General features: G+C 40.3%; 1 protein-coding gene across 4 annotated transcripts in view; it reads left to right on the forward strand.

Annotated features, from left to right (window-relative positions):
- Positions 1 to 22,910, forward strand: part of TMEM131L (transmembrane 131 like) — a 172,376-nt gene that overhangs the window by 78,333 nt on the left and 71,133 nt on the right. For all 4 annotated transcript variants that reach the window (XM_053583183.1, XM_053583193.1, XM_053583202.1 and 1 more), the window contains 4 exons: positions 1,456 to 1,524; positions 7,745 to 7,868; positions 9,169 to 9,285; positions 10,161 to 10,271. In XM_053583183.1, the coding sequence (XP_053439158.1) occupies positions 1,456 to 1,524; positions 7,745 to 7,868; positions 9,169 to 9,285; positions 10,161 to 10,271 (421 nt within the window). The remainder of the gene's footprint in view (positions 1 to 1,455; positions 1,525 to 7,744; positions 7,869 to 9,168; positions 9,286 to 10,160; positions 10,272 to 22,910) is intronic.

The following is a 22,910-nucleotide window of genomic DNA, read 5'->3' on the forward strand; positions in this document are numbered from 1 at the left end:
AAAACAGGTGGAGAGATTGACATGGATTAGGCAGCTGATGTTGGAGACAGAATAAAAGAGTCACAGATAGACCATAATGGAGAAAGGACTTTGAGGAAAGAGGGTAGACAAAGGGGAGCTTAGATAAAGGCAGAAAGTGGAGGGAGGGAAAAAGGAAGGATTACGGCTAGACTTCTACCTACAAGATGAGAAAAGCGGGACCTTGGAGTGGAACTTGCTGAAGCTGCTTATTGATCAGCAGGTTTAAAACGCAAATGTCCATGTCTGGCCCAGGCTGGAGACCAGGTTGGTTGAGGGCTGTTGATTGGGAGGAGAAAATGGGAAGTTTCTATTTTGGAAAGCTTGTTCCAGTCTTTGAAAACAGTTATGTGCCTTACCTTTCGGAGCTTCTCTACTTATACATTTTTGGATTATGTGGCTTTTGAAATATCATACGGAAGTTGATAGTTTTTTGATATGTGTGTGTATATATAGTATTTTTAAAAAATAGGTGCATTAAAAAAAAAGATATTCCTCAAACCAAGGGCTAACAAGCTGGACTTACAGTGCAGATCTGCCCAGTCACACAAACTCCAGCTACTCTTTTTCAGTGCTTGATTTTAATGCCTTATTTTCCTCAGTAGTGTCCTATATCTTCTGTATTTTTAGATTTCTTATATATCTTGCCATGTGAACAATGACATCATTTGTGTTTTAGCGGATCACTCTAATTTTGTATACCCTTGGCATGCATGACTAGGCCTGATGTTTTTAAAAAGCTGAAATAAGAAATATGAACTACCTGACATTGGTTTTCAAAAAGTGCATTTTTACATCTTTATTATGTTTTTATTTCCACATGTTTTCTTTGTATTTTTTTAAATATATTTTTCTGCTATATTGATTTGTGGCTTTTGATTCTGAAGAAAAATGATACCCGTAATAATGATTAACAACTGTTGAAGAAAATGTAACTTGACCTGCCATGTGAGATATTATATGATTGTTATTCTTAAAAATGTGGACTGGTTGATGGCCCCTATGTTATACTGCCTGTTTGTTATGAGTGATCTAACAAATGTAGAGGCCAAAGTCTCCTTCCTTCCTGCTTAACTTTACTTGTAATGTCTTTTCTTGATTTAGGGTTTATGAAAATAGCCATGTTGTTTTAATTCATCCAGAAATGAAGCCTATTAAAAATTAAATTTATCCTCAGTTTTGTTTGAACACTTATAAGATCTGCACATTTAATATGACATGATATTAACCATAATCTAAGGGTTTCTTAAATTTCACAACTCCTAAATATTAGATTTCTAATAATTTAATCATTTAAAATCTAGTCCAGATTCATCTGTAAGGGTGTAAAGTTCTATCTGATGTTCTGAGAGTTACTGGTTAAGTATATTGTCTTAACTTAGTATCCAGATTTTGACATTACAACCCAAATTAATCTTTTTTCTTTTCCTTTTTTAGCTTTTCAGACAAATTGTTTAGTGGAAAAGGCTTACATTTTCAGCCGTCCGTCCTAGATTTTGGAATACAGTAAGTATCTTTCCTTTATAATTAAAAAGAACAACATTTCATTTGTATAATTCACCTTCAGGGTATTTTTGTATACATATATATGTACAATGTTAAATATTAATAATATGAAGAGGTATTGCTTCCTGGGACTTGCTAAAAGGAATATTTTTGCGAAAAAGAATGGGTATCAAAGTTGCTTTAGTCTTTTCATTAGGCTTTTTTTGATTTTTGTTTTTAGAGATAGAATTTTCTCTCTCATCCAGGCTGAAATATAAGTGGCATGATCACAGCTTACTGCAACCTCGAGCTCCTGGGCTAATGCAGGAGTTTGCCTCAGCTTTCTTTTTTTTTTTTTGTAGAGACAGAGTCTCACTGTACCGCCCTTGGGTAGAGTGCTATGGCGTCACACTGCTCACAGCAACCTCTAACTCTTGGGCTTACGCGATTCTCCTGCCTCAGCCTCCCGAGCAGCTGGGACTACAGGCACCCGCCACAACGCCCGGCTATTTTTTTTTTTGTTGTTGTTGCAGTTTGGCCGGGGCTGGGTTTGAACCCGCCACCCTCGGTATATGGGGCCGGCGCCCTGCTCACTGAGCCACAGGCGCCGCCCCCTGCCTCAGCTTTCTAAGTAGCTGGGACTAAAAGCATGCGCAACCACACTTGATTAATTTTTTTTAAAACAATTTTTGGTAAAGATGGGGATCATACTATGTTGTCGAGATTAGTCTCAAATTCCTGGCCTCATAAGATCTTCTGCTTGTAAAGTGCTGGGATTACAGGCACAAGCCACTATGCCTAGCCCTTTTCTTTAGTACCCCCACCAGTATTACAAGACATCAAGTAACCCTTCTTTAGTTTTTTTGTTTGTTTGTTTTGAGACGAGGTCTTACTATGTCAGGTCACAGCTCACAGCAACCTCAAAGTCTTGGGCTTAACAGATTCTCTTGCCTCAGCCTCCTGAGTAGCTGGGACTATAGGTGCCCACCACAACGCTGGGCTATTTTTTTTTTTTTTTTTGTAGAGACAGAGTCTCACTTTATGGCCCTCGGTAGAGTGCCATGGCCTCACACAACTCACAGCAACCTCCAACTCCTGGGCTTAAGCGATTCTCTTGCCTCAGCCTACCGAGTAGCTGGGACTACAGGCGCCCGCCACAACGCCCGGCTGTTTTTTGGTTGCAGTTTGGTTGGGGCCAGGTTTGAACCCGCCACTCTTAGTATATGGGGCCAGCGCCTTACCAACTGAGCCACAGGCGCTGCCCTTGGGCTATTTTTTTGTTGTAGTTGTAGTTGTTTGGCAGGCCTGGACCAGGGCCGGGTTCAAACCCGCCAGCCCTGGTGTATGTAGCTGGTGCCCTAGCCACTGAGTTATGGATACTGAGCCCTTTCTTTAGTTTTTAATAAACATACCTTTTAATATTTTTTAGTAATTGGAATGTAATAACAAGTCAGTGTTAAGTCTTTGCTTTTCTGAAACTAGGTTATTTTATAATAAAGTCTCTAAATATAGATGACTTCTGAATAATTTTAAGCTAAATTGATTTACTATTTATTTTTAGTTTTTGGTGTGCCTTCTGCATTCAAAATACTTAGCAGTTATTATGATTAAGACTTTTGAACCTCAAGTTAAGTGGGGAAGACAGCTCACGAGTGGTAATAACTTACAGTACCAAACATTAAGAACCATGAAATGAAGGGAATGTGATCTGAGGTTGATTGAGGGCTTAAGAGGGGAACTTGGAGAAGTTGAGGAGAAGGGTCAAGCTGTGGCGAGACTGCGTAAAGACTCATGTTATCTGTGATAAAGTTTGAAACTTAAAGTGTTAATGCAGCATTGGGAAGATGTCAAGGGTAAGTGTAACAGAGTGAGGTAGAACAGCTCTGCTTGTTTCAGTGACCTGAGCATATCACTTCAATTTTATGAAGAGCTTTTTGAGTTATAAGTGAAGTTTTGGGAATGAAATAACCATGGTCATCAGGGGGCATGTGGGGTGGATTCCTAGTGGGCTCCTCCTTTATCTGTGGATTATCTTCTTTGTATTTCCTCTGATTGTAGAAGCTTAGAGCCCCAGGGAAGGAGAATGAACCTGGAGTTCAGTAGTACCTTATTGAGCATTTTGAAGGAGATTCTATAACAGGAAGAGGAGAAAAAACTTTGAAGGGAGTTTGCTGACTTTATAAGATCCTAGGTTTCTGTTGCTTTTGAAGTTTTATATTTTTACTCTTAGATAAAGAACTATTAGAAGCTGAATTTACAATAATTTAGCTGAAACGTAAGGTGAATTTATCATAATCTCACTGATTTCAAATTCTGACAGAATTTTGCTCTTGTGAAAAATCTTTATTGTAACAAGAAACTTTAACACAGGATCTAGTTTATAGATGGGGTAGATTATAAGATGGATGGGAGTTAAGTATAGCTAGATTAGGGCAATAATTCCAGGTCATAGGATCCCAGCTGTCTAATATATGTCTTTTACTCTTAAGTAACATAAAAAAATCCTATAGTCAATGCACATGGATGCATGTATACAATCAGCCCTCAGTATCCATAGGGGATTTGTTTCAGGACCTCCACAGATACCAGAATCTGAGAATGCCCGAGTTTCTTGGTGTGGTATTTACATATAACCTACACACATCCTCCCCTACCCTCTAGGTCATGGCTGGAGTGTTTATACTAGGCAGTGCAGTGCCAATTCTATATAGTTGTTAGGCAGTATTGCTGATATTTTTGGTTTTTTGTCGTCTTAATATTTTTGATTGAGATAACTTGAATCTATTGCTATAGAACCTACGGATGTGGACTGCCAACTCTATGCTGGCTGCATACGTTATTTAATGATCTACAGTAATTTCTGGTCCTGAAAGCTACACATGTTTAAAGAATGTTTAAGTCTTTGATTTGAAAGGATTACTAGTTTTTAGATTTGAATCACTGTCTGGATGATTTGGTTAGGCTTCTATAGTATGGAGTTCTCAAAGTTATGCTCATGTCGTGTTCTTACTTCGTGGGAGTTTTTTTATATCAGTTCTCTAAGGATTCTGAAGGCAAGCATTATCTGAGCATGTGTGTATCACTTCCAGATATCTCTGTATTGGAGCATGTTCTGCATACAAATGTGTTCATCATACATTTGTTTCTGAGAAGTAATGCAGTTGCCCAAGGTCATTTCCCTGGGAGTGGTAGAATACATCTTCGGATTCCTAAGCTAGCATTCACTTTTCTTAGTGGGAGCCAGGATATGTTTATGGGAATAAGTTATTTTGCTGAAGTTAAAAAAAAAAATCTGAATGAAAACAAACTTTTGTCTAGATTAGAACATATCTAAAATTAGTTGTTTAACCTTACTTCTAACAAATGGCACAAATCATAGGCATTAGAGTAAAACTTTTAGCTGGAGAGTTCTCCGGATTTCCTTGCTGCCCTAGTTCACCTTTTGCTGTTGTTTATTTCGATGTTGACCTTGAGCATCCCTTTCCATAGCTTTGGGTTCCCTCTAGAATGCAAAATCAGGATCAAGTTACTCAATTGATTCATGCTTGCTTCTTAGGGCTTCTTTTAAGGGTTAATAGTCTGCTGGTCCTGAAATTAAAAGTGCTCCTCATTCATAAGAAATTCTAATCATTCTTTTGTAGTATTAAATTAATAGAGTATCTTCCAGTTGTCACTAGTGAAGGAAATTCATATCCTCATAACATGCTTAAAAATAGAATAAAAAAAATAAGACCAAAAATAGCACATGGTAACTAGGTTCCAGCGAGCATTCTCTCTGAGATCTGGTCAGGTTTCGACTGGATGGAGCTCTGTAGCTTGGCAGTTTTGCAGTGTCATTTTCTAAAGTATTTATCTCATAGACATTCGCATTCTTTGAAACCAAAAGTCTTGTGTTTTGGTTATGTCAATGGGATATAAAGCTTGAGTATTAATAAGTATTAATGACTTTGATGATTGATTTATATCAGTCACTTGAAATCTAAAACCACACAAGTCTTTATTTGCTTAATTTAAAACTGGGAAGAAAGGCAAATAGGAGCTCACTCCTCTGAGGTAGGACTTACTGAGGTGACTCCTGATGTGTATGGTAGTGTAAACAGCTTTTTTTCCTTTGAAAAATTGTATTGAAGAACATTAAAAAAATCAAGGTTTTAATCACATTGATGTGCATTTTATTCGTATCTGGAAGTAAAGAATTTATGTTTTGAAATGTACATTGGATGTTATAAACTTTTTGTTAAGACTAGTAATTAGGAGTGAAAGCTAAAAAGGACAATTCTAAGGATTTGATAATAAGCAGTAATAAGCATTTTGGAAATCCCATTGTGTATAAGGAAAGCAGCATGCATTTTAGTTTTTCCTCAAGCACACATTTTCAATATCAGAAAAATGGGAATCAAATAAAAAACAATGAGGTTTTTTGTTGGTTTGAATTAGAATACAGTTTTATTTCTGGGGCATACTGAAGACAACTGTGTATTTGGGTCTTTGCCACTGAGGGTATTAAAATTTTTTCTGTGAAAAATTTCATTGACTAGCACTTTGGGAGGCTGAGGCGGGTGGATTGATTGAGCTTACAAGTTTGAGACCAGCCTGAGCTAGATTGAGACCCCATCTCTAAAAAATGGCTGGGCCTTTTAGTGGGCACCTGTAGTCCCAGCTACTGGGGAGGCTGAGGCAAGAGGATTGCCTGACTCCAAGATTTTGAGATTGCTTTAAGCTATGAGGCTACAGCACCCTCGGCAGAGTGCTGTGGTCTCACAGTGAAAGAAAAAAAAAAAAAATTTTTTTTTTTTTTCTTTCACTGAAATGATTTCAGTGAAATTTTTACTGCTGCCCTATTCATCATGACATAACTGAACTAGACAGACTTTGGTATTGGGTAGTAGGAGTGAGGTTTAAGTGAGTAGAGGAAAATTCATGATTTTTTTTTTTTTTTTTTGAGACAGAGTCTCACTTTGTCACCCTGGGCAGAGTGCTATGGTGTCATAGCTCACAGCAACCTCAACCTCTCAGGCTCAAGAGATCCTCTTGCCTCTGCCTCCTGAGTAGCTGGGAGTACAGGCGCCCAGTTCGACACCTGTCTAGAGAGGGAACTCTCTAGGCAGCTCCATTGTCAGGGGTGACACAGAGGTGAAGAGTGCTGCTGAAAAGAACTGGCATTTAGGCCTTCATGAATTAGTATGTTTACCATAGAGCATATTTTTATTTTGAGGTTTGTGGAAGGTTTTTTTTTTTTTGAGACAGAATCTCACTATGTCGCCATTGGTAGAGGGCTGTAGCATCACAGCTCACAGCAACCTCAAACTCTTGGGCTTACGCAATTCTCTTGCCTCAGCCTCCCACATAGCTAGGACTACAGGTGCCCACCACAATGCCCGACTATTTACTGTTTTTTGTTTGTTTGTTTGTTTGTTTGTTTTTTGGTTGTAGTTGTCATTGTTGTTTGGCAGGCCCGGGCTGGGTTTGAACCCACCAGCTCTGGTGTATGTGACTGGTGCCATAGCTGCTGAGCTACAGGCGCCGAGCCGGTTTGTGGAAGGTTTTGAAATTATAGAGTATTTAAAACTTTTTATAAGTGTATGTTTGTAGAGGGAGGAGCCACAACTTCCATCGGAGTTTTCTGAAAGGTTTATAATTTAAATAGATACGAAGCAGTGCCACCAATGCTGCTGGGGTTTCATTTTTCTTAGGAGAACAGCCTTTAGCTACAGTTAAGTTTTCTTCTTATAAGACCTAATAAAATAAAGTCTGGTTATGAGCTGAAAGTACATTCCTCCAAAAAGCCTCTTTAAATTTACTCAGAAAGCAAACCTTAAGAAAATTGGGGTTTTCTATGAGAACAGTTTCTTATCTAAACATATTTTTATTTGAATTAGACCCCCATGTGGGAGAAGTGTTAGTTAAGTGCCAATATGTGCTTTCTTTGCAAGCATTTAATGGCCTAGAAGTGTTGAATTCTTATAACACAGGAACCATAAGGAACCTTAGGCTACTGTGTGTTGGCATAAGTCTTATAAAAGAAAGTTGTTTTTTCTTTTATGATTTTTGATTGTTGTGGATGAAATGTTTTATTACGAACAGGATTTAATAATTGTTTTTAACTTCGTGATGCACATCAACAGCCTTCTGGATTTAAAAATGCCTGTGTATATTGTATACATACTATATAAATATGTGTATGCGTTAGTACTATTTATAACCTCACAGTACATTGGTTTTTCTCTGTCTCCCCTCTTAGGTTCTTGGGACATCCTGCAGCAAAGGTTCTCTATGCTTATAACCCTAGCAGGGATAGTGAGGTGGTGGTGAATTCAGTGTTTACAGCCGCTGGACACTTCCACATACCTCCTGTTCCTTGCAGGGTGAGTGTTGATGTCCTCCTGGAAACTGTGCGATGGCAGGCTGCCAGGTTTTCTTGCTTTCTTTGGCCTGGAGCTTTAACTTTCTGCTCCCTGTCTCCCCTTTCTCTGCTACCCAAACCTTTTCCTTCTGTCTGTTTGCTTTAGCATTTGCTTGTTCAGTTCATTTTTATAATTCCAGTAGCTCTGGATATCTACCTGGAGAAAAAAAGCTTGAAGAGTCTAAACCAAGTAGTCACGTATGTGTATTTAACACAGCTGTGTCATAGCTAAAGAAAGTTCGTGCTATTTGCCTTGAAATGACTACAAATGCTGGAGCAGTTAGTAACTAACACAAGTTTATAGTTGTGACCTCTCGCATCTCTGAACTTACTAAGAAAGTTAGAGCTCTTTTCTCCATTTGCACCGTAACAGAGAGCTCAAAACCCTAGTTGTCTAATAGGTTTAATTTAAGTGATCTTTAACTTTTCATGAAGATCCTAATCGCTAGTCGATTTTTATTTATTTTGTTCAGTATGTCTGCCTGATACAATGGACTTTAAAAAAAAATATTGGGACTAAGGATAGGAGAAGGGAAGGCTAATATTTGGTTTATGACCATGATTTTCAACCAATGTGCTGTGAAAAACTTTAAAGATCATTAATTAAATTATTTTCAAAAGAAGTTCAAAGTACAGTCAGTATATTCTTCTTTTTACTCCTTTTTTTGGTTCGACATAATTTAACTTGTGATGTGGAAGTTGAACTGTAGGTTCAAGTGTGCCATGAGATTTAAAAAAAGGTTGGAAAACACTGGCCTATGACATTCCGGATAAACATTGTCCTTGACTTTTTTTTTTTTTTTTTTGTGGTTTTTGGCCAGGGCTATGTTTGAACCTACCACCTCCTGCATATGGGACCGGCGCCCTACTCCTTGAGCCACAGGCGCCACCCGGTCCTTGACTTTTATTACATATCAACATGTTTGCACGTTGGTTGTCCTCTGTATTTGAGTACCGAGAGAACCATGTTAGAGATACTTGGATATGTGGGTGTGGAATAAGAGGGAAAGGAAAGATGTGAGACTTGAGTCCCTTCTGAAGCAAAAGGGCTTAGTGACAGCCTGGCCCTGAAGTTGGTGTTCTTTGATATATCCTTTTAGTTTGTTAGATGCTGATCAGTTTGGGGATTTTCGTGGATTTATGATACTGATAAATCAAGGGTACAGAATATCTGTTAATAGAAATTGTCAAAAAGAAAGTCTATGAAGGACAGTATATCAACGAGGCCATTCTGAGTAGCTAATTGGGTACCTGCCTTTCAGGTAATTCCAGCCATGGGGAAAACTTCCTTCAGAATTATTTTCTTACCTACAGAAGAAGGAAGCATTGAAAGTTCTTTATTTATTAATACCTCTTCATATGGAGTCCTTTCCTATCATGTGAGTAACTTTTTCCTTTGTCACATAATTTGGTTGTTGACTTAACAGACAGGGGTTTGGATATTTTGAAAAAGACTTGAAAATGTTTCCACCTGGTTTATGTCATTACCATAGAAGGTGGTTAGTGATGTTAAACACATCAGCATTTACCTTTTCTGCCTGACCTGCCACAGTTACCTGTCCTCAGTACAGACTACAGAGCTCTGTCTCTGTCATGGATCTTTGAAACGTATTGGAACAAAACAAGTCTATCATGCAAGTTTGCTAGTATACAATCCTGTATAGCAGGCTTCTAGCAGCTGTGGCTCTCACCTTGCAAACGGGCTCAGAGGGAGGGGACTGTTAGCTATAAGGATAACCTGTGGTGATTTCCCCTCCTTTCCCAGTTTGGCTCAGGACTATTGCTCATCAGGAGACATTGATTGTATACTTGGGGGCCAGTTCCCAGGGAGCTCAATATTCATATCAAGGTACTAGGAAGGGAGCATGAAGAATCTTGGTGGTGGAGTTCACAAAAGTAGTTAGGAATCTTTTACTTTAAGTGGGAATAGTGACATCTTTAACAGGATGTAGCATCAAGTAATTTAAGTGCTAAGATCAGTCTTTTTTGTAGTTAATTCTTATTGGAGCCCATTAAACAGGTGGTCCTGTATCAGAAGAGTCACCTACTACAAAAGATTTGCTACAAGGAGAAACAACAACTCAAATACTGAAATATTCATTGAGTTTTTTGTAGATGAAGAGTAATGAAATAATTGGATTGGTAGAGTCTTGAAGGTGATAGTGATAAATACGAATTTCCTTTGAAGGGATATTTTAGGATTATGGCAAATGTGTTTTAAAATGCAGAGGAACAATTCTTTCTTTTTCTGCAGGTATCTGGAATTGGCACTCGCAGAATCTCTGCAGAAGGGTCTGCAAAACAGCTACCAAATGCTTATTTTCTGCTTCCTCAAGTCCAGAGCATTCAGCTGTCACAAATGCAGGTCATTTTAATAGATTCACTTTGAATGCTAGTAGACACTATACTTTGTAACCCTCTCCATTTATATATCTTTTGCAGAGTGTGTACAGCCCTTTTTACATACTCAGAATTGGGTTTTACTGTTTTCTGCTTTTTGAAAAAATCCTGATGTATTTATAAAAATACTATACATATGTAAATTGTCAGTGGAATCCACATAATAACTTTCTTTCGAGACAGTCTCACTCTGTCATCTTTGCTAGAGTGCTGATGTGTCAGCCTAGCTCACAGTAACCTCAAACTTCTGGTGTAAGGGATGCTCCTGCCTCAGCCTCCCAGTAGCTGGGACTATAGTTCCCCTCTATAGACTCTATTTTTAGTAAAGATGGAGTCTTGCTCTTGCTAAGGCTGGTCTAGAACTCCTGAGCTCAAGAGATCCTCCTACCTGGGCCTCCCAGAGTGTGAGGATTGCAGGTGTGAACAACTACACCTGGCCTCACATAATCTCTTTCTAATGGCTGTATGGCTGTAGGGTTACAGTGTTGATATTCCAAAGTGTATTTAATCCTGTTGTTGGCCATTTGAAATACTTCCCATTTTTCATTACTATTATTGCTAGGAGGCCATGTACCTATTTTATGAGTTCCTTTTTTTCCATTTTGAATCATCTGTTTCCTTGGGGGTACATTTCATTAAGGGGAGCAATCTATAGTCAAACTATGAAACATTTTGTAGGGCTTGTGAACTCGAGCTAGGTTACTCTTCAGGAAGACCAAGAGTAAGCCTTGCGGTCCACATAGTGACACCCCTCCAAGGGTGTCTTACTTTCTCTCTTCTCTCCTGTTCATAGTCCTCCCTGGCTGTGGCTTAGTGGGAAGAAAGGTTTTTGATATTGTAGTAGATGTATAATGATAATTAAAAAAAAATTGTTTTTTTCTTTTTTTTTTTTGTAGAGACAGAGTTTCACTTTATGGCCCTCGGTAGAGTGCCGTGGCATTCCACAGCTCACAGCAACCTCCAACTCCTGGGCCCAAGCGATTCTTTTGCCTCATCCTTTCAAGTAGCTGGGACTACAGGCGCCTGCCACAATGCCCGGCTATTATTTGGTTATAGTTGTCATTGTCGTTTGGTGGGCCTGGGCTGGATTCGAACCACCAGCCTCTGTGTACATGGCCGGTGCTGGATTCGAACCACCAGCCTCTGTGTATGTGGCCGGTGCCTTAGCCTCTTGAGCTACAGGTGCCAAGCCATTTCTTAGGGATTTTTAACATTAAATACCCCTCCTCCCAGAATTTTAAGGAAGTTTTAATTTGAAAATTTGGACTTGGTTTAAATTCTAAAACCAGGGGGCATACTGAAAGGTTTTAAGCAGGGGACTAATGGGATCTAATTTGCATCTTTGGAGAAGGGCTAGGAAAGGGCTGGAGTCAGTTTAATTTGCATATGCTGGCAGTGTGGATTTCAGCAAACGAACATTTTCAGGCTTTTCTCAGGTTATCCTTCAGCAAAGCAGGGCAGCTGAGAATGGCTGTGTTTTTCTGGTGATTGAGGGTGGGAGCTCAGAGTGACAGATGCCATATCAGTGGGGATCTAAGTATTGGTACGGAGACAAGTTTTCAGATTACCTGAGTTGTTGGGGGTTAATTAAAGGATATGTGAAATGAAGAGAAAGGAGACTGACTGTGCAGGCTTCACAGAATGCTAGAGTAGCTTGCTGTTAACCACTTCCCATGACACCAGTTTCCTTTTCCTGGGTCTAGGCCATCCTCCCCTTTCCTTCCCCTTTCCTCTGGCCAGTTGTAGTAGCCCTGTTGACAGGTCTGCCAGCATCAACTTTTTTCTTTTTTCTTTTTTTTTGAGACAGGGTCTCACTTTGTTGCCCTTGGTAGAGTGCTGTGGCATTGTAGCTCACAGCAACCTCAAACTCTTAGGCTAAAGTGGTTCTCTCGTGTCAGCCTCGTGAGTAGCTGGGACTATAGGTGCCCACCACAACGCCCAGATATTTTTAGAGGCGGGATCTCACTCTAGGTCAGGCTGGTCTCAAACCTGTGTGCTCAGGTGATCCACCCGCCTTGGCCTTCCAGAGTGCTAGGATTATAAGTGTGAGCCACCCCACCCAGTCTTACCTTGTTTTTTCCATATCTTTCCCCCCCAAAATGTAAGTTGGTCCATGTGAATCACCTACCTAAAACCTTTCAGTGCATTTTTCCAGGTCTTAGGATTTCAACTCACTCCTGATGGTGGCCGTGAGGTGTGTGTGGTGGCCGCTGCTTCCCTCAGGCCCCTGCATCCCAATTTGCTCTCTTCCTCACGGCCACATGAGCTTTCATCTGCTTGCCAGCATGTCACATTTTCATCCTTGTCACAGGTTCCTTGTGTCTGTAGTTTTTTCAAACACTCCCGCCCCCAGCACTTTTTTTGTTTTAAACAATAAACTCTTATTTCATCTTTCCTTTTTAGCCCAAGTTTGGGCTTTTCGGGGCATCTTGCCCTCTGTCCGCATTCTGGTTTAGGAGTTTGTTAGACTGTAGGATTCTGCTCCTTCCCCAGAGAGCGTTTCTCTCCATTGAGTAATCCCAGCTCCATGTGATGTGGTGACCTTGCCACTCTTCCCTTCCCTCTATGGAATTGCAGCTCCAGGAAAGCAGAGACTGATGGAGCTTTATGCTGGGCTCCCTGCACCTCGGCCAGGATCCTGGGCCTGCTCTGCGACGGTCTCCTGGGAGCAGGTTTCTGTTGCTGCCTGCCCCGTGGCCTACTTTGGTGGTGACTTGGCTTTTCTTAATCATTGTTTTTACTTTAGCAAATACCAAACTCGCAATTTCTTTTTTGTTTTTATTCAATTTTTTATAGATAGCTTTATTGAGATATAATTCACATACCATGAAATCTACTCATTTAAAGTGTACCATTCAATGGTTTTTACTGTATCCACGGACGTGTACAACCACCGCCACTGTCTAATTTTAGAACATTTTTATTGCTTCATTCCCCTATTTTCTGTCTCAGAGGATTTGTCTGTTTTGAACATTGCAAATAAATGAAATATGTGGTCTTTAGTGATTGCTTCTTTCCCTCAGCATGTTTTCAAGTTTTACCCACGTAGCTGGGCGAGATAGCTCATGCCTTATTCTTAGCACTCTAGGGGGCTGAGATGGGTGGATTGTTTGAGGTTAGGAGTGCAAGACCAGCCTGTCTCTACTAAAAATAGAAAAATTAGTCTGGTGCTGTGGCGGGTGCCTATAGGTTGAGGCAGGAGAATCACACAATCCCAAGAGTTTGAGGTTGCCGTGAACTAGGTGCCACAGGACTATACTCAGGGTGACAGAGGGGAGACTGTGTTTTTAAAAACATAAAAGAATTTTTTTTTCATTCATGTCTTTCATTCCTTTCTATTGCCAAAGAATATAGTTTTGTGTGGACATACCATATTTTGTTAAACCATTCATCAGTTGGACATTTGGGATGTTTCTACGTTTTTGCTGTGAATATTCATGTGCAAGTTTGTGTGGACCTATTTTTTCTCTTCTCTTGAATGTATACGTATGAGTGGACTTTTGCTGGGTCCTATGTGTATGGTAATTCTATGTTTTAACATTTTGAGGAACTGTCATACTGTCTTCTCCAGTTGCTGCATTATTTTACAATCCCACCAGCAATATTTGTGTGTATTCCAGGATTCAGGTTTTCCACAACTTTGTCAAAAAACTTTGTTGTTTTTTTTTTTTTAAAGACAGAGTTTCACTTTGTCACCCTTGGTAGAGTGCCCTGGCATCATAGCTCACAACAACCTCAAACTCTTGGGCTCAAGCGACTCTCTTGCCTCAGCCTCCCGAGTAGCTGAGACTCCTGGCACCTGCTGCAGTGTTGGGCTAGATTTTCTGTTTGTAGTAGAGATGGGGTCTCACTGTCGTTCAGGCTGATCTCAAACTCCTGAGCTCAAACACCTCTGCCACCCAGACTGCCTTGCTGGCCCTAGACCATTTTTTTTCCTTTTTTTGCAGTTTTTATGGTTTATTTAAACACAAATAAAATGTACACACGAGCTGTCTATTCATTTTCTTCGCTGCGGAGCCTGGCTCTGCACAGTAAGATTTGTTGCACACCAGCAGCACTTTCAGCTCCTTGATGTTATGGACGAGGAACTTCTGGAAACCACTGGGCAGCGTATGTTTTGTTTTCTTGTTGCTCCTGTAACCAGTGTTGGGCATCAAGATCTGGCCTCGGAATCTTCTCCAAACCCTGTTGTCAGTACCTCTGGGTTTATGCCAGTTACACGTAATTTTGACATACCTGTCTGACTAGTACTGGATAAACTTCTTGGTCTTCTTTTGATGATCTTTGGCTTCATAGAGGTCTGAGGGCAGCCATGATGCCAAATAGGAGATGGCTCAACAATTCTTAACAGATAAGATTTTACAGTAATATACATAGATTCAAGGAAGGTTTAGAGAGCGTGCTAGAAAAGGATATATGAGTAGGGACATTCTCAAAACTTGGGGTTCAGTTGCCTGAGTGTCAGCTTTACATCTGTTTGGAGAAGTCAGTGTTGATAGAGGTCAGAGGAGGCCTTTTCACTGGGGATCAGCTAGCCAAGTTGAGTTTTTCAGATGGAGGGGACTATCACTGGTCTTTCCTCATACTTCCTTAAAATTGCTTTCTAAGGTAGCAGCTAGAAATTTTATGTAATCAGAGCACCTTGGCTCTCCTGTCCTGCGGCTTGCTACGAATTACCTCTTAAGGATGCTCTGTGGCAGCAGTTGGTCCTGTTCTTTCCTAAGCTATTAAAAGATTTATATAGTTGTGACAAGAGTCAGGTTTAAATAATGTTCAAAAAATGGGTGTTTTTCAAGGGATACAAGCTGGAGGAAAAGTTGCTTACATGAAGTCAAAAAGCCAGTTTCATACCCATGTCTGTCTGATGCAAAAGCCATGTTCTTTCCACCGAGCAACACTGCCTTTTGTTACAAGTGAGCACGTGCCCATGTAAGGCACCTGCTATGGAGCTTAACGCAAAATCAGAAAGTATAACTTTACTGTTAACCAGTTTGATGTAAGCATTCCAAATTGTATATAAAGTCAGCACATTGTACCCCATAAATGCATTAATGTACATACACAGTTATTTAATAAAAAAAATTAAGAGAAAAAAGAAAGATAAATTTAATTCTGGATCCCTGATTAAAAAAAGAAAACAAAGCCTTCTGAAAAGGACATTATTTGATATTTTGTCCTCCTCTTCTAAAAAAATATATATATTTAAGAATAATGGACAAACAAAAGTGTATTTTATTTGATCTTGTTTTTATTAACAGGGGAAAACTGTATTTATATCATTTAGATCATAATTTGTTCTGCCCTCTTACTATGAATACTGAATTCAATATCCCAGTTTGTTTTTCTGAGTTACAAAAAATTTGTCTTTTTCATTAAATAAACTGGAGTAGCAGTGAATAATTACTAGTACTATGTTGTTTTTTGTAGTATGAGCTCATTTTGGTCCTTTGTATTTGTGTATTATCCATTCATAGCTCATGTTTGCAATTTTCCTATTCAGTTGGATTAAATGGCTTACTCTCTTCTGCTGGAAACAAGAGTATTGGGGTGATTTTTCTTCTGTTTAAATTCTTGCTGGCCTAGAATTGAAACAGGAATCAGTGAAGTAGAGGGTATAAATCTTTGCTGCACCTGTGTACCTGCTTTTGTGAAGAACATAGTTATGGCCTGAGAGTTTGCGTCCCCTGCAAAATTCATATGCTGAAATCTGTTCCCCAGTGCAGTAGTATTAACAGTGGGGTCTTTGAGAGGTGAATAGGTCATGAGAATGGTGCTCTCATGATGAGATTGTGGTGCTCTTAGAGGCCTGAGGGAGCGTGTTGGCCGCCTGAGGACACATAGAAGGTATCATCTATGAGGAATGGCCCCTCTCCAGACACCAAATATCCTGGTGCCTTGATCTTGGGCATCTTAGCCTCCAGAACTATGAGCAATACATTTCCATTGTTTATAAATTGCCCAGTCTAAGTATTTTATTATAGGAGACCACATGGGCTAAAACAGCATGGACCTCATGCTTAACAGTAACATGGGGAGTTAAAATCCCTTTTTTCTTTTTAAACTTTTTCATTTGATCCTTCTTCTTTTTTATTTTTACCTTCACAAAGTGGGAATTCCTGGCAGAGGAAAAGTCCCTTTGCAGCGGATCTGAAGGGAAATCTGCTTTTGTTGCAGTCTTGTCATCATTACCTGGGTTATTCTCCTAGTTATTTTTTTACACTCCACTTCACCTGTCACTCTGCTGCTGTGGTGTCTTCTTAAACAAAACTGGATGTTATTTCCCTAATTAACTGGGTTAGCCAAGTACCCTCTTGTACACAGTGTAAAGTCTAAGCTCCTTAGCTTGGGCATATAAGGTCCTTCCTAACCTGGGTCCAGTTTCTCTCTCCAGGCTCAGAGTTCCTAGCCTTCTCTGCTGAACTCTGATCTCATAAACCTCTCATCATTCCCAGAACATGCTGTCATTTTTTCAAGCTATTTCACCTTCATAAGCTTTCATCTCATTCTGATTATTCTTCTAGTTCCATTCCTCAAGACCTAGTTCAGGTTGTGCCTCCCCTGACACCTGTGCTGTAGGTCCAGACCCCATCTTAACCTGTAGAGTCTTGGGTCATCTCTCTCCCCTCCTTTTCCATGAGGCTATGCAGGACAGGGCCTGCTGCTTTTTTATTTTTATAATCTCATTATCAACTTAGTGTTTAGTACATTGAGGACTCCCAGAGTTTTTAATAGATAGATGAAGTCATTGGGAATCGTGAGTTGAGATCCCCAAATAGCTTGTCCACTAGTTGTAACATCTGAGGTTTGTATAACTTTACCTTTTAACTACATCAACCAGTTTGACCTTCAGCAGATTTACTATCAGGACAGGTGATCTTATTCTTATTTTAGACATTGTAGAATGGACTTAGAGTTAAAGTTACTTGGTGAAGGTTGACAACAGAGTTAAGGAATAATTAACAAGAATATCCCATTTCTTGTAGTATGGGCTCATTCGGATCCTTGGCAAAGCTAGCTCAGCATGCTTTAATTTTTCCCTAATAGAGTAAATGTCATAATGATTTTCATACTTAATTTAGTAATTCGTGATCCAGGAGAGATAATGCAGATGAAATGTTCTTTGCAGCGTTTTATTATGCCAAATAGTAGAAAAAGGATTTGATAAATTTCAGTATATCAACAGAATAGAATATTTAAGTAGTTTTTCCAAATTGTCATGCAATGCCTGTGTGGAAATGTCCGACAAGTGAATAGTAGATAAACTAGACCAGACTATGTGATTGTAACTGTAAATACATGGTAGGCTATAACATGTAAATATAGTTGCATCAGGCTCATGAGGAAGCAAGACATTTCTTTTTTTTTTTTTTGTTTGTTTGTTTTTTTTTTTTTGTAGAGACAGAGTCTCACTTTATGGCCCTTGGTAGAGTGCCGTGGCCTCACACAGCTCACAGCAACCTTCCACTCCTGGGCTTAAGCGATTCTCTTGCCTCAGCCTCCCGGGAAGCAAGACATTTCAATACTATATTTGATCCAAGCTACTGAGATTTGGGGAGTGTTTCAGTGATTGATTTGGGCAAAACAGAATATTTGAGGTTGTCTCAGAATCTGGCATATACAGATTAGGGCAGATGAGGGCCCAGATGTGGGCACGTGAGATTAGCCATAGCTTATCTGAGAGATTTAAAAGAAATTATTATTATTGGAATCATTGTAAATGATTTTTTTTTTTTGTAGAGACAGAGTCTCACTTTATGGCCCTTGGTAGAGTGCCGTGGCCTCACACAGCTCACAGCAACCTTCCACTCCCTGGGCTTAAGCGATTCTCTTGCCTCAGCCTCCCGGGAAGCAAGACATTTCAATACTATATTTGATCCAAGCTACTGAGATTTGGGGAGTGTTTCAGTGATTGATTTGGGCAAAACAGAATATTTGAGGTTGTCTCAGAATCTGGCATATACAGATTAGGGCAGATGAGGGCCCAGATGTGGGCACGTGAGATTAGCCATAGCTTATCTGAGAGATTTAAAAGAAATTATTATTATTGGAATCATTGTAAATAATGTCAGCATTAAAATGTAATCATGAATGGAAAACAATATGGAAACTCAGAGAAGTTGTAAAGTTGGAGGAAAATCCATGACATACAGTTCCACCAGGTAGAGGTGGTTTTGTGGTGTGTGTATCTCAACACAGCATCCTATTATTAAACTGTCTAAACGAGAGCAGATCTCTTCAGGATATTTTGGGATTGTAAGAAAGTATAATGTGATTAGAAGAAAACATGGGAAACTCAGAGAAAGCCTTGGAAATAAACCTCAAGACCACAGACAGTCTTGCTTGGTAAGTCACCGTAATTAAAATTTTGTTGTCTCAGCTTGGTGAGGTGGCTCATGCTTGTAGTCCAAGCTACTCTGGGGGCTGAGGCAGAAGGATCATTAGAGCCCAAGAGTTTGAGGTGCTGTGAGCTATGATACCACCGTGCTCTAGCCTGGGTGCAGAGTGAGACTTTGTTTCAAAAAACAAAAACAAAAAAAAAAAAAAAAAATTTTTTTTTTTTTGTTGTTGTCTCCCTTCAGTATTTTTTCCGAATGTGTATGTGGTTGGGTTGAGGGATCATGTTACTGGATGTGTACAGGAGAGAGTATCTCTGGATATTCTGTGTGACATCTAATATATTTTAGACCAGGAGTTCCTAACCTTTTAAAATTGGCACAGCTTTCACTCTTGTGCATGAGGCCAGCCCTGTGCCTGTCTTCCAGGGACAGGTGTTGGGCAAAGGCCACTGTCCCTGGCTGCCTGCTGCCTGAGAGGCTTGGGGGGAGGGTACCCCAGTTGTTAACCTACTTGCCTTCTTAGGTGCTGATCCCTGTCAATTACATGGGGCAGTCTGGGCGGGAAGCTGCAAAATTGGTGTGAGGGAGGAGAACGTGGAAAGCCTTTTGATTTCAGTTTGACAGAGGAGAAACAGGGGCACATTTCTCTCTAACAAATAAGTTGCAAAAGTCTGATTCAGGATTTGGAGAAGGAAAATAGGGAACAGGGAAGGGTTAAGGGCCTCTAGAGCTGTCTTGTTTTCCTGATGGTCTTACATAATTAGTTGAATTAAACACTATTCAGAGCGTGATGGCTGAGAATTCCTACAAATACGTGTGTAACGTAGTGTGTATAATAACATTTCATTGTAGGATAAAAGTTGTTTGACTTTTTTTACATAAAAACAATAGACCATCACACTTTGGAAAGTTATTACTATATGTTAGGTAAATACAGGGTGTCCATACATTAAATTGCATAAGAATTTTATTGGTACCCTGTCTATACCATTACTTAATTTTTTCCTATCATCCTACTTACGAATATAGTTCTTTTTTTAAAAAGGGAAATGGCTCCATTTTTAAAGATGTTCTTTGTTTTCATTAGAGTCTCAAGTGGGAATGATTCAGTGTAATGGGCACGTGGGAAGGCGAGAGTTGGAGGGTTGGTGAATGGAAGGAAGGAAGCTTGATGAAGACTCTGGAAAGAGAAAAATACCCGGATGCACGGGTGTTCTTCTTCCTTCCTTTGTGTTTTAGACTCTGGAGTCTCTCCGCTTTCTATCTTCCCTCTTGTTTATTTATTTATTTTTTGTTTGGTTTCCCCCCAAAAAGGTCCTATTTACTTTAAAATCTCTGCTCTCTTGGCTACTGTAAGAACACATTTTCCTGGTCTCTCTTTTAACTTAGTGTTTGTCTCCTATTTTGCGTCCCAGGAGGATTGACCAGCTCCTTACTGAAAACCCCTGAGAGATCCCCACTGTAATACCCACACACCCCTTTGTGGTTGTGCGTTTTCCTGTATGAGGTGTAAGTTCCAGACTGTTCAGTATGTGTGTCCCTCTCACCCAGCACAACAGGTAGTAAATGTATGATTGATACTTGGAAACCTAAGTCCTAAAAAGGAGAAAATTTATAATAAGCTATTTAGGAAGTTATGAGACACACATATATTCCCTTGACTTCTTTCAAACATTTATTATAGGAGCCTATTAGACGTTTTTGTTATAAGATGCCTAATAATAACACACCTCTTTTCCTGACCAAGTCCTTTTTGTTTTTTTTTTTTTTTTGAGACAAGAGTCTCACTCTGTTGTCCTGGGTTGAGTGCTATGGCATCATAACTCACAGCAACCTCAAACTCTTGGCTGAAGAGATCCTCTTGGCTCAGCCTCGTGAGTAGCTGCGACTACAGGTGCCCACCACAATGCCCAGCTACCTAACCAAGTTCTGAGGCAGTGGACATGTAAGAATCAGGAGGTAGAGAAGTAAAGCCACCTTTCTGTTTTTGATAAGCCATCAGCGGAGGTGAGACAGCCAGTGACTGCTAACTCCCTGTGTCCCCTGGGTTAGACGTTGGGGGTAGTCCCCTGGAGGAGAAGTTGGAGCCTGAAGGGGAAGGGTGTGGTAGACAGGAGGAGGAAAGAAACCAGCTCCCCAGTAGCCCCCACCCTGCTCACTCCTTCCTGCCCGACTGTTGTCCAGTTACTAGGTAATCTCTCTACCGCTGAGGGGAAGAGGAAGGCTTGAGAAAAAGGACAGGAATATTTAGGGAAACAGTTCTTTTGTCATAACATTTGTGGACTGTGGTGCTCTCTCCCCATCGGACCTAAGGAGATGAGCAGTACTTCCACCTTCTGGACACGCTCCTCCTGCCCCAGAGCTAAGCTTCCCCCTTCTCTGTTGAGCTCTCTCTGACTGCTGGGGTATCCTGTCGAGCGTGCCCCTAGAAAGCTCTGAGGTAGAGTGGATGAATTCACAAATAACCCGCTCTGGGGCCACATCCTCCCCCAGGTCGAAAGTTCACTTCCTTGTGTGTTTCCTCGTCCCAGTTTCTTTTCAGCTCTGATACCGAGTATGGTTTATCAGGGCTTCCGTGCTGGATTAAATAGCAGCGTTAAGACATGGCACTAAAAAATACCGGCCATATAAGGATGCCCACTATGGAGAAGCGTAGTGGGGGCGAATAAGAAGACACGTTCTAGAGGCTTGTCTAAAACCTTAGTTTTGAGTGACCTTGCCCAAATTACCTGATCTCGTATCGCAGTTTATTTCGTAAAATAGATAATGATAGCACTTCCTGATAGGATTGCGGTGGCTGTCGAATAAATTAATTCACACAAAAAGCTTAGAAGAAATACCTGGCACATAGCTAAAGTGCAGTCATGATTTATCTTTTAAAAAGAAGTTTTTGGATGTAAACCTTCTCCTCTTTTAATAATTCTCAGGGAAAAATTTAAAATTCAGAATCAGGGTTATAGGCCTGTTACCAAATTATCTTGGCCTTAAAGTCCCCTCGTTTCTTGTTTTCTTTGTTTTAACCAGAGAGGTTCTTGGTGCCTGTGTGCGGCCGCAGCCTGAGCTTGCTCTCTTAGAAGGCGTGCGCTTTCCCCGAGGTTTCAGAATTTATGGTAATTCGACACTAAGTCTCTCCTGAGCCTCCCCTGGGTCTAGAATTTTAATAAGACACACAGGAATCATCAACCCTACACCCACAAAATTGGGACCCCTCCCCACAGCTCTCCAGGCAGTTTTCAGTTTAAGCAGAATTGTTCCCAGTGCTTCATATTTACCCGTGGGAGGAAAGAAGGATGGAGAGCGCATCACTTTGGTTTTAGCCTTAGTCTGCCCCAGTTGTTTAAGAGCTGTCTCTTAGTTGTCTAAGACCTTTGCACTTGATGCCTGGGGAGAGAGTAGCTTTAGTCTGGAGATTAATTTGGGTGGGTGGGAGGCATTGGGGAGGAGCCACTTGTGCATATTACGTCCCTTCTCAGCAAGCAGCTCCTGAGGCACCCTGGTCTTCCTTCAGAGTTCAGAAATTTGTATGGCAGCAGCCCAGGCACCACCAGGTCTTCCTTCTCTTCTGTGTATGTGGGTTTCTGAGCCAGCCGTGGGCCCTCGGTCCTGGTGCTCCCATGCTGAAGGGTGTCCGCAAAGTCTGTGGGCGGAGACCTTGAGATCTGTGTGCAGTGTGGTCCAGCACCTCTCACTGAGGTTTCTGGAAGCTACTTGTTAGGGAGGATTTTTCCCTTTTTGTCCTACTTATTTCAACTGGAGAATTTCTCAGTATATTCATGGAGGGGAATAGTTGTTGACTCTTTCTTGAGAAGCTTTTGTCTTTTTTTTTTGGCCAGGGCTGGTTTTGAACCCGCCACCTCTGGCATATGGGACCGGCGCCCTACTCCTTGAGCCACAGGCGCCGCCCCTTTTGTCTTTTTTTAAAAGAAATAAATCCTTATTGAATTAGACAGTTCCAATATCAAGATGTGTTTATTATTGCAGCATGGAGTGTTAATTGTAACAGAAATAAAAATTTCTCTCATCGAAACTCATTATGGCCAATGGATTAAAAAAAATTTCCCAGGACCAAGAATGAGGAATTCCCAATCTAAGGTTTATATTTGATGCATGTTTGAGCAGCTTTCTCCCTGTGTTCCTTATCCACATGCCAGATTACTCCAGAGTCATTCTTATCTTTTATTTTTTATAAATCTCATGCAATATTTTAGCATATCTAAAATTATAGAGCTTGACACCAGTTTACTTGAAATTAAAACATTGAGAATTTG

This window comes from Nycticebus coucang, chromosome 1, assembly GCF_027406575.1.
Source record: "Nycticebus coucang isolate mNycCou1 chromosome 1, mNycCou1.pri, whole genome shotgun sequence".
Lineage (NCBI taxonomy): Eukaryota > Metazoa > Chordata > Mammalia > Primates > Lorisidae > Nycticebus > Nycticebus coucang.